The sequence below is a fragment of the Somniosus microcephalus genome, chromosome 15 (assembly GCF_052327205.1).
Source record: "Somniosus microcephalus isolate GS21.2 chromosome 15, FLI_Smic_1.0, whole genome shotgun sequence".
NCBI lineage: Eukaryota > Metazoa > Chordata > Chondrichthyes > Squaliformes > Somniosidae > Somniosus > Somniosus microcephalus.
Window position 1 is genome coordinate 107,450,653 of NC_141001.1, and position 11,691 is coordinate 107,462,343.

At 54.5% G+C, this 11,691-nt stretch overlaps 1 protein-coding gene across 1 annotated transcript; it reads right to left on the reverse strand.

Moving 5' to 3' along the window:
• Positions 1-4,893: 4,893 nt before the first annotated feature.
• LOC147107134 (uncharacterized) lies at positions 4,894-9,105 on the reverse strand. Its single transcript, XM_086007537.1, has 3 exons — positions 8,883-9,105; positions 8,245-8,723; positions 4,894-4,953 (listed from the first exon to the last, which is right to left on the reverse strand). The coding sequence occupies exons 1-3, from the start codon at positions 9,103-9,105 to the stop codon at positions 4,894-4,896; spliced, it is 762 nt and encodes a 253-aa protein (XP_085863663.1).
• Between the last annotated feature and the right edge of the window lie 2,586 nt (positions 9,106-11,691).

Below are 11,691 nucleotides of genomic sequence, written 5' to 3' on the forward strand. Positions count from 1 at the left end.
ACTAGGTTTTGGATTGAAATGATTCTTTAGTAGACTCACCAACTTGTCAAAAGATTTTTCTCCTGGCCGCTCCGGGCTCAGCAGATTCCTCATCCGTGTATAGGTTTGCGCTCCCACACAACTCAGTAAAATGGCCCTTTTCTTTTCAGCACTGTCCACCTCGTTTGCCATAAAGAAATGGCTCAATATTTGACAAGACTGCGACTTGCTGTCAAAAGGTGCCACGGAGCCTACCGTTCCTGCCATCCTTGGAGTCCGGTCACTTCAGCCAAAAATTCAAACTCCGTTTTGACTCCCGCGGCCTAGCCTCGTGCTTTTCCGACTAGTTTGCTAACCAACCCGAGCACCTCTTCCGAATACTCCACAACTATGACTGATCCACCAAAACTTTTCCATCCTTTATTCTCATCGCCATATGTGGTATCTTGAGGTGGCCATAGATGGAGACGGACACAGGTTAACTCCGTAACATGGTTTAATCAACACTTGCACATAAAAGCTTCTGCCATGAGGCAGCAAAAACAAAAAGTACAACCAGTACAGACCAGACTTAACTCAGGAGACCAATTGCCACAGCACCACCTGGTGGATCAGGTTACTCATAACCTCCCAAGTTACTGCAGGATGAATATACTGTTGTTGCCCCAAGGGGGTCAACGTCGCCGGTGGCCACAGCACCCACCACCTGGTGCCCAATAATCTGCAGCACTTGATTCTCCAGTGCAGACAGTGGTTGGGTGTTGGCTTGTCCCCCGCCTGTGCGCTCCTGCTCCCTCCTGTTGTGAGCCACTTTGGCCTGTAAGAGAAAGGAAAGTGTGTGAGGGAATGTGGGGCAATGTGTTTGGGTGATGCGCCTGCCATAGTTGAATAGCTGTCATTTTGTGCAAGGTGTGAGATGTGGGTGTGAGTGTTGGTAGGTAGAGATTGTTGGTGGGTGAGTGCTGGGTGTGTGGTGCTTTGGGCAGTTTGTGAAGATTATGGTACAGATGGTGGATGTAGCATTTGTTGAAGCATTGACTCACCCTGACCACTCGAGTGAGGTCGTTAAATTTCTTCCTGCACTGTGTGTGGGTCCTGGGGACCACAGTGTTGCCTGAGACTTGCTGCGCTACCTCCCTCCACGTGGTGTGGAAGACTTGCGGCGAAGGCCTCCTGCCACTTGTTGGGTAGAACACTGCCCTCCATCTTTCCACTGTGAACACCAAAGCCTCCAATGCATGGTCGCAGAATCTGCGGGCTTGCTCCCTGGAGCATGGATCTGCCATCATTACAGCTGCTTGAGTCTTCCGGCTCCTTCTCCTTGACCTGCTGCTGCTGGCTGAGGCAGCTGCACAGCCAACGATGATGAGAATGAGGTTTTGCAGCATCAATGAACCTCCCCTTTAAGAACTGGAAAGAGGCTGTGGCAATCATGACTTGTGATTAGACTGCACCTGATATTGGTCAGCACCTCGAGTTTAACGCCACTGAGCTAGGCCATTAGTGTTTGATTTAGCACTCTAATCCTTTCTTTGTGCAATGAGACTGAATTTTGCATGCAGTCTGAAGCATTAGCGCCTGGCATTAATTCTCAAACTTTTCAGAAGCTACCGCCCATTCCCGGGCTATAATGAATTTCTCCCCCTAAGAGTCTTAAAAGTCGGGCCTACCTTTATCTCCGGCCGCTTCTCTCGCTCTCTTAGTTAAAGTCTTTATTCACACAATTATTTATAGTTATGTTAATTCGTTTATCTAGCTAAGTTAGAGAGAATAAAATTGATAATACTCACCCACCTGCAGTCCTGTGACGTCGCTCCTTGATTTTGCTGTTCTTTTGGAGTTTGCCGGATTTGTATCTGCCGCCTCTGCTGCCGACTCCTTCCTGGTCCGCCAACCCACCTCTTGGCAGTGAAAGGTGAAAGTGAGCGGGTTGGAGGTGGGTTGGGGTCGGGTTTTACATTTGCATAACATTCACTTCCCCCCCCCCATTCCTCGAACCCACCCATTCTTACCTCTGAAACTTCCGGCCAATGAGTGAGCACCATCTGTATCGTTTAAAAAACCTTGCGTGTGGTCACATCCGTAGTGTCGCACCTTTCAAAGCCACCACCATCGATAATATGGCTGCAGAGGTGTCACACCTTAGGGTGTCACTCACCTTCAAAGTACCACATGACCATCGGGATTTAGAAGAAAGAAAGCATTTATATAGCGCCTTCCACAAACTCAGGACATCCCACACCGCTTTACAGTCAATGAAGTAATTTTTGAAGTGTAGTCACTGTTGTAATGTAGGAAACATTTCATTTGCTCAAATAACCATGTGTTCCAATCAAATGTCCAATTGACTGAATGTGAATAAATGAAAAGAAGCAACAGGAACCATTGGGGATCAAGTCACCAGGAAAGAACTGAACAATCAAACTCTCAAAAAATGTTTTCAAGACAATGGCCCAGAAATTCGGGTCGGGGGCTTCCCGCGGGTGTAAGCCCCCGACCTGCACTTACCTTGCGCGCCGGCCGTTGAGCTGTAGGGCCCCCATGGAATTCCGATCCGGGGCCTGGTCCAGCTGCCGGCGCGCAGTGCTTGCATATCCCAGGGGCGCAGTTAGTTCGATGTGTCCCCTGGGATCATGTGGGCCATGGGCAGCCAATTGGAGCAGGGAATGCTCCATTCATAAGTCTGACAGGAAGTGCTGTCAAGACTTATAAATACTACGGCCCCAAAATAGCACTAAACCTCCAAATAAAATTTTTTTTAAATCACATTTTTAAAATAAACTATAAATTACATGAAATAACTATTTTAAACAATAGTTTCAATTTTTGAAAAAATAATTTTATATTCTAACGGGGCTAAAAATAAACTTACCTTACTTTAAAGTATTTAAAAATAATAAACCTGTGGAAAAAATGTTTTAATTTTAATTAATTCACCACTTACCTTGTAAAAAGCAAGCCTTGCGCCTGCTTTTTATGTTTCTAAATTCTGCAGACTTACCCTCACGGAAAAACCTGTAAAAAAAAACGAAGTTCCATGCGCACGTGCAGCTTCCCCCGCGCACGCATTCCACCTCTGAACCTCTTGGTTTAGAGGAACGGAAGTGCCGGTTTCCCGCGCATGCGCAGTGCATGCAGGAAACCGGCACTTCCATCGGGCCTACGGGTGAGTACCCCATGCGTACTCACCCGTGGAGACCCGAAGTTCTGGGCCAATAATTCACGAACTAGCAAGAACCACAAAACTGACCAATCAAGTCGCTCAAATAATTCCTTCAGCTGCCATTTTGCTTCTCAACTCAGTTCAATGTTTACACCTAAAAATAACATTCAAAACATAGCACACACATTAAAAAGTTTCTATAATTCCAGAAAAAGCAATAAACCTTACTGTTACAACTTCAGCTCTGCCATAGAAAGCTTTTCAAATTCAGTGTCGTCAGTCGCTTGTGTAAGCAATCTGAGAGTCTTACTTTTATGATGCCCTATGATAGCGGGGCCCAGGGTGTAACAATGAAACCTCTTTGTTATCTGAACCAGATCTCCATCCGTGTCTTTTGCACGTGCATTTCTTCGATCTCTCTGGTGGCAGTGTGAGTCAGGCTAGGTGAGGTGCAGCTTGGTTTGAATCATTCGGGTGCTTTATTCCACTGTGAGGCAAACATACAGAGCAAAACTTAGGATAGGATTCACTTAGATCAATCAATGCAACTTGGCTTCTCACAACGATGTAAAAAGAAGTAATGAATATGTGACGCTACCCCACTTCAGTGGGTCATCTTACTCAACTTAAACAAAGTTGCCTTCTGTTCAAATTCAACTATCTGGGACTGCCAGTAACAAGCATTCTTTTGTCATGGACAATTTCTGATGTGGATCAGGCTACAGGCAGGAGGGACACTAGGAGGAGGAGGCAACGCAAATCCTTCAAACTCGCTCAGCTAATGCCGTACGGGATGGGGTATGGGAGGGGTTGGTGTTGGCTAAGTGCTATTGGTCAAAGATGACCAGCCCAGGTAGGCTAACTCAGGGTGATGCAGATAGTCTAGATGGAGGAATTGGCAAAGGATGATTCATTCACAAAGAGGCCAGAGGATGAGGCATTGGAGGTGCAGCATGATGTACCTGATTGGAGACTTGTGAGATGTCAGACACTAACTATTGAGGGCTCGGACGATAATCGCAGGGGCCCTGCTTTGAAAACAAAAAATGCTTCTAAAACATCAGAACTGTATGAAAGCACTGCAAAGACTCATTGGAGATGTGTGGCAGATGGCAGGGATGCTGGCAGTGTACAATGTCATCCTTTGTGGCACTATCAAAGTGGGTTTCTCCACAATGCTGAGCATCCCAGAGCATGTGAAAAACCCAGCAACCTTTACACATGCTCTGCTGAACACAGAGGGCCTCCTGACACATGACTGCGTAAATTGGCACCCCATCCACCACCTTAAACATTCACTCCCTCCACCACCGGCGTACCGTGGCTGCAGTGTATACCATCTACAAGATGTACTGCAGCAGCTCGCCAAGGCTTCTTCAGCAGCACCTCCCAAACCCATGACCTCTTCCACCTAGAAGGACAAGGGCAGCAGGTGTATGGGAACACAACCAGCTGCAAGTTCTCCTCCAAGTCACCCACCATCCTGACTTAGAAATATATCGCCGATCATTCATCGTCGCTGGGTCAAATTCCTGGAACTCCCTCCCTAACAGCACTGTGGGAGTACCTTCATCACATGGACTGCAGCGGTTTAAGAAGACGGCTCACCGCCACCTTCTCAATGGAAATTAGGGATGGGCAATAAATGCTGGCCTTGCCAGTGACATCCACAACCCATGAATGAATTTTTTTAAATATTGAGGAGTGACCATGGGCTAAGTACCCTAGTGGCTGGGTATCTGTAGGAGGGTCTAGATCACCCGCAGTGCTGCCTTGACTTCCCAGATTGCCTGATGGTCCTCCTCATCGTCCTTCTCCAACGAATAAATCATAAAGATGGGAATCCTCATGAGGAAAACCATTTTGGAGCCTTCCCTTTCCTTTTAGGGAAATTCCCCAGTCTCGAGGGAAAATTCCAAAATAAACATTTGCTGAAAGACCATTCCGAAGTAATAAACCTTTATCCAATAGCACAATGAAACACCGAAACTCATCTTTCAGATCCTGGAATCAGCCTTCCTCAGCTGCTGCTTTAAGTTATTCTTGTTTTATCTATATATATAAATCGGTACATCTGTCTGTCTGTCTGTCTGTCATTCTGTCATTCTGTCATTCTGTCATTCTGTCTGTCATCGCCTGTGCATCTGTCAAGCTATGCGCTCGAAAGTTACAGGGCGTACCTACGCGCGTGTTACCTCCAAAGAAAGCTTACGCTTCCGAGACGGTTTTAAGCGTATTTATGTATCGGCCGGGCTAAAATCGCGCCAGCGGTATCCCAAAAACCTTCAACATTCCGCTCATTAGCATCTCATTATCCGCTCATTAGCGACAGAGTGACCTCGAGCTCGACCAATCGTACGCCGGGTTGCTGGCGTGTGCCGCCGGGCCAATCAGTGCGTGTGTGGCCGGGCTTTATCGTTCTGAACCGAGGTGAATCGCCGCCATCTTGATTCCAAACTTTTCATTTCTTTTTCCCGCTTTCTGCGTCTTAACAAAAACTTTGCTTTTAAAACACATAGGGCTAGATTTTCAGTTGCTTGCGCCAGCAGTTAGCGCCTTAAGAGAAGTGATTTCCGGGCGCTATGCGTGTAGCGCCCGGGCGCAGCGCAGTTTGCGCCCCGCCCCAAATTAAGTTGCCCGTTAGCGCCGGCGCAAAGTTTAGCGCCCGCCCGGATGCGCGCGCAGAAAATGACGTCACATCCTCGTGCAACGCCCTTTGGCCGCCCCGATTGCAAACTTCAGTTGGACCGCCCCATTGTGCGGCGGGCGGCCGGAGCGTTTGGAAAAAGGAACGCAACACAACCAGCGCGGGCCCCGGGGGGCGCTAATTAAAGGGAACGTCCTCTCCAGTATAAAGGCCATCCTTTTTTCTGAAAACAGTCTTGTGCAACGCATTTCTGGAGACACAACAAGGAGGATAGCTAACTGGTTTCAAGCAGCAAGAGCCAGGTATTTTTGGACTCAGGCAATAGCGCTGCAAGTGGCCATTTGGAAATTAGACTGTTTGCCAGGATTTGATGGGGGTTGCATGGGGTGCCAACGCGGAGCTGCAGCTCCATGTCCGTAGGGCTCGCAGACGCATTGTGAGAGGGGCAGCCCTGGCTAGAGGCAGAGGGGGCTACAGGCGTCGGCCACGTAGGCCTTACCCAGTCAGGCTATACCGCCAGCAGCGCTCCTACCTAAACATGAGTGCCGCGCGATGTGTTAAAAGGCTCCGATTCCGAAAGGGGGTGATTGCAGAGATCTGCCACCTGCTTCGCCGAGATCTGCGGCCAAAGCTCAGGTGCAGGACGTCTCTGTCGGTGGAAGTGAAGGTGACGGTGGCATTGAACTTCTATGCCACCGGCTCCTTCCAATACGCTGCTGGGGACATAGCAAACATCTCCCAGTACGGCGCGCATCGCTGCATCCGCCAGGTGACCGAAGCACTGTTCAGAAGGAGAAGCCAATTCATCTCCTTCCCCATGGCCCTGGAGAGCCAGCATCAGCGCGCATTGGGATTTTCCAGACTCGGGGAATTCCCCTTGGTGCAGGGCGCCATTGACTGTACGCATGTGGCTTTGCGGGCCCCTCTGGAGCATGGCGAGCAGTATCGCAACAGGAAGGGCTACCATTCTCTGAATGTGCAGCTGGTCTGTGACCACAAGCAGCGCATCATGGCAGTCAATGCCAGCTTCCCAGGCAGCAGCCACGATGCCTTTATCCTGCGGCAGAGTACTGTGCATGACATGTTCCAGGCACAGCCTCCCCCAAGAGGATGGCTACTCGGGGACAAAGGCTATCCTTTGTGCACCTGGCTCATGACCCCGCTCCGCGCGCCCAGGACCGCTGCTGAAGAGGCCTACAACGAGAGCCATCAAACCACCCGCAACATCATCGAGCTAACTATTGGGGTCCTCAAGCAGCGGTTCCGCTGCCTTGATCGCTCCGGAGGAGCTCTCCAGTATTCGCCGGACCGGGTCTCCCAATTTGTGGTGGTTTGCTGCATGCTACACAACCTGGCTATCCGCAGGACTCAGGCACTGCCACCTGACGTTGGACCAGCACCTCAGGAGGAGGAGCAGGAGGAGCATGAGGAGGAGGAGGAGGAGGAGGAGGAGGAGCAGGAGTACGTTCCCAGGAGGGAGCGACCAGGGCCAAGGGCCGCACGACGCCACCTTATTACACGGTACTTCTAAGCCCCCTGTCAGGGAATGGCCAGGGGCCATGAGGGAAGATGAATGCAGCCGCTCCGCAAGCCCTCAGCCGGCGAAGCCAACAAACACTAAGAAGAACAACCATGGAGACTGCATGAATAAAGATAATTTTTTATTAAACAAAAATGAAAAGCCCTTCCCACATGAATCCCCAAAAACAATAAACGGGCCCCACAAAAAGCCCAACAAACGACTCACTCCCACAAACTGGGGAGGAGCCACTCCACCTTTATTGAAACCGGGCCTCAACGTCGGCCTAACGCAAAAAAAAAGCCCTCCAAAAGCACAACCATGGGCAAAATAAAGATGGCCACCGCCATATTAAAGGAAAGCTGGCCACACCCTCTACTGAGTGGCCCGCGAGGGCGAGACCTTGGCCAGCATTTTGCCTCCCCTGCCCTGCCTGCTGCTCCTTCGCAAGCTCTGCCCAGTGGCTGCTGCGAGGCTGGGGGAAGGCGCCTGAGGCTCAGATGCCCTTCCGCCAGATGCCGCTGGGGGGCGGCCTACACGGCGTTTGGGCCTCGAGGGGCCGTCTCCTGAGTGGCGCACCTGAGCCTGGCCACCATCAGCTGCAGCCGCTTGCCCTTGACGCCCCAGAGGGGGAATGGCGGCGACGGATGGCGCAATGTGGGCCAGCTGGCGTCTGGGATGCGCTGGCTGGTGCTGTGGCGCGGTGGCACTCGGCCGGGCCCGCACTGCAGGATCCGCAGCAATCAGCCGACGGCCGGCTTGCTGGGATGGTCCAGCGCGGCGCCTGCCCTGGCGATGCCTGCCTGAGACAGCGCGTGTGGCAGCAGTGAGTGGCCCTGTGGTCCTGGTGTGCGCGCGCATCACATCCGCCAGGGTCTTGACGGCATCAGTTAGCATGCGGCCAGTCGCGGCAGTTGCTGCCCCGAACTCGCGCACACTGGTCGCCAGCGACTCGATGGCCTCAGGCATGCGCCCCACCACGCTCATGAGCTCCGTGTGGCGCCGGTCCGAGTCGTCGGCCATCTGATCGAGCTTCCGCACCTCCTCCGAAGTGAAGGTGTCCGGACTGGAGTCGCGACTCTCCCGCTGGGGAGGAGGGGGCCGAACTAGGGGACCCTTGCCGCGTTGGTGACGGCGAGTGTGCCGAGCAGCAGCACTCCCCTCTGATCCTTCCCCCCTTTGGGGGGAAGGCCGCGGGCCACGCGCACGGCTGCTGGGTGGCTGGACGCCACTGGTCCCAGAAGCTGCATTGCCCTGCGACAGTTCCTCCAGGCACTCGTCCAGTGAGGAGGTGTCGAGCATTTCCTCCTCTCCTGCGGGACGTGACTGTTCCCCCGAAGGTCCGGCTTGCTCCTCCTCCTCCTCCTGGTTGGAGGTGCTGTCACTGGCAGCCTCAGGGTCCTGGTCGTCACCAGCTGAAAGCAGGAATGCACAAGAGTAGCTTCAGAGTGAGGAGACGGCGTCAGCGAGGGAGTTAGGACTGGTGGGATTCAGCGCATTGGTGGGACAGTGGCAAAGGAGGTAGCTCGGATGGGCCAGTGCGACGCGAGAGGGCCAAAAGGCGAGGTCCTTACCATTGCCGGGCAGTGGAGGGTCGGATACACCGCACGCTGTGGGGACAATCACACGTGCTCCCATGAGCACACACACGCGCTCCTCCAGCCGAGTGAGCTTCTGCAGCTTGGCGCGGCCACCCCTGGCACGGGCCTGGCGATTAAATGCTACTTTAGCCTGCAAGAGAAAGGACGGGCTGTAAGTGCGCAGTGAAGCCCTGATGTAGTGTGCACTGCCTCCCATGGTGGAATAGCTTGGACAGAGTGAAGCCCTGATGTACTGTCCACTGCCTCCCATGGTGGAATAGCTTGGCCAAAGTGTAGAGTGCCGAATGGCCATTTGATGCTCATGACTGTCCCAATGCTGCTGGCTGAGGGCTGGCCAAAAGGACTTTCAGGTCCCTTTGCCCATCATGTCAGGTGTACATGCAAGAATGAGGAGGAGACTGGAAAGGCTACTCACCCTCACAATCCTGGTCAGATCGTTGTATTTCTTACGGCATTGTGTGTGGGTCCTGGGGGCCTCGCCGGTGAACGTCACCCTCTGGGCGATCTGCTTCCAGGCTTTGGTGTAGTCGTGGTGGGTTGGATTCCTCCCACTGTCTGGAAACAAGATCTTGCGCCTCACCTCCAGAGCTGTGACCATTATGTCCAGATCACCCTCTGAGAAGCGCAGGGCACGCTGACGGGCCTTCTCTGGCGTTGCCATGACTCCCTGGGGCTGAGCAGTAGTGTTGAGGCCTCTTTGCAAGGCTGCAGTGTGCAGGGCGTGGCAGCAGACCAATTCGTCCCTTCCCCCTTTAAGAGCTGGTCGGCACCACGGGGTCTGCTGTCAGTGCAAAAATGACCGCACCCGTGCTGCGCCCCGCCTGGGCGCTATCCCTCTGGACCGCCGGCTTAGCGCCTAAAGAGAGTAGTGGAACGCCTCTTTTAGCGCTCCACCAACCTCTTAGGGCGAAGCCACTGAATTCCCGGCAACGGGGCGCTACTTTGGGGCGGGCGCTAACTTCGGGCGGGCGCTAAGGTTAGCGCCCCAAAACTGCCTATACTGAAAATCTAGCCCATATTGTTTTAAAAAAAAATGATTTACAAAGTGATTAACTTATCTAATCTCATTAATTTTCCTACCTTTCCCCATTTTTCCAGGTAGGCCTAGAAGCCTCGGCGTCTCCTCCGCACCCATGCCCGAGCTAGGCACCTCCCGGCCCCACTCGAAGGCTGGAGGGCTGAGCCTCAGCCCAGTGCCACTAGGGTGTGCGCGCAGCAGGAGCTGAGATGCGGCGTCTCTCTCTGGCTCGGCCGGGGGGCGGGGCTTGCTGAGCGTCAAGCGTTACCCTGGCAACCGGGCCCGCCCTGTCTCGCACAGCCGCAATCGGCGGTCTTCACCTCGGGGGGGGGGGCCGTGACCCTCGGGGGGGGGCGCGACCCTCGGGGGGGGCCGCGCGCGCAGCAGGAGCAGCTGAGACGCGGCGTCTCTCTCTCTGGCTCGGCTGGGGGGCGGGGCTTGGTCAGCGTCACGGTTACCCTGGCAACCGGGCCCTCCGGCCGTCTCGCACAGCCGCAATGTTGAAGCCAGCTCAGGAGGCCGGTGCTCGGAAGATCGCGCCTCCGGAGTTCGGTGCTTGGTTGGTGGGCCTCGAGAAGATCGCGCGCCTCCGGAGTTCGGTGCTTGGTTGGTGGGGGGGGGCGAGCCTCGGGGGTGGGTGGGTGGTGGGGCGAGCCTCGGGGGTGGGGGTGGGGTAGGTGGTGGGCGAGCCTCAGGGTGTGGGGTGGGTGGGTGGTGGGCGAGCCTTCGGGGGTGGGGGGTGGGGGTGCGAGTCTCTGGGGGGGGGGCCAACCTCTGGAGTTCGGGGGGTGGGGGATCAGGGGGGCTCGGGAGTTTGGGGGGAACAAGGGATCACGGGGGCTCGTGGACTCTCCCCCCGCCCCTTCCTCCCCCCCTCCTCTCATCCTCCTCCCCCCCCTCCCCTCCCCCCCCTCCCCTCCCCCCCCCGCCCTCCCCCCCCTCCCCTCTCCCCCCCGCCCTCCCTTCCCCGCAACCCCTCCCCCCGCCCTCCCTTCCCTGCCCTCCCCCTCCCCCCTCCCCTCCCCTCCCCCTCTCCCCCCTCCCCTCTCCCCCTCCCCCCTCCTCTCCCCCCTCCCCCTCCCCCCCTCCCCACCCTCCCCTCCCCTCCCCTCCTTCCCCCTCCCCCCCTCCCCCTCCCCCCCTCCCTCCCCTCCCCCTCCCCTCCCCCCCTCCCCTCCCCTCCCTCTCTTCCCCCAGTCGCTCCCTCTCTTCCCCCCAGTCGCTCTCGTCTCTTCCCCCCAGTCGCTCTCTCTCTTTCCCCCCAGTTGCTCTCTCTCTCTCTTCCAACAACAACATGCCCTCGAAAAAGCCTTGGCACCGCCGGGCACTTCAGCTAGTCTATATATATAAATCGGTACTTCTGTCTGTCATTCTGTCTGTCTGTCTGTCTGTCATTCTGTCTGTCATTCTGTCTGCCATCGCCTGTGCGTCTGTCAGTCTATGCGCTCGAAAGTTACAGGGCGTACCTACGCGCACGTTACCTTCCAAAGAAAGCTTACGCTTCCGGAGACGGTTTTAAGCGTATTTACGTTTCGGCCGGGCTAAAATCGCGCCCGCGGGTATCCCAAAAACCTTCAACGTTCCGCTCATTAGCATCTCATTATCCGCTCATTAGCGACAGAGTGACCTCGAGCTCGACCAATCGTACGCCGGGTTGCTGGCGTGTGCCGCCGGGCCAATCGGTGTGTGTGTGGCCGGGCCTTATCGTGTCTGAACCGAGGTGAGTCGCCGCCATCTTGATTCCAAACTTTTCCTTTCTTTGTC

Bases quoted from the DNA above. Each gene is read 5' to 3' on its own strand.
- LOC147107134 (XM_086007537.1), bottom strand. From the start codon at position 9,105: ATGGGAGGCAGTGCACACTACATCAGGGCTTCACTGCGCACTTACAGC. The intron at 8,724-8,882 runs GTAAGGACCTCG...TCCTGCTTTCAG, and splicing joins CCCTCCACTGCCCGGCAATG to CTGGTGACGACCAGGACCCT. The intron at 4,954-8,244 runs GTGCGCGAGTTC...TCGTTGGAGAAG, and splicing joins TCGAGTCGCTGGCGACCAGT to GACGATGAGGAGGACCATCA.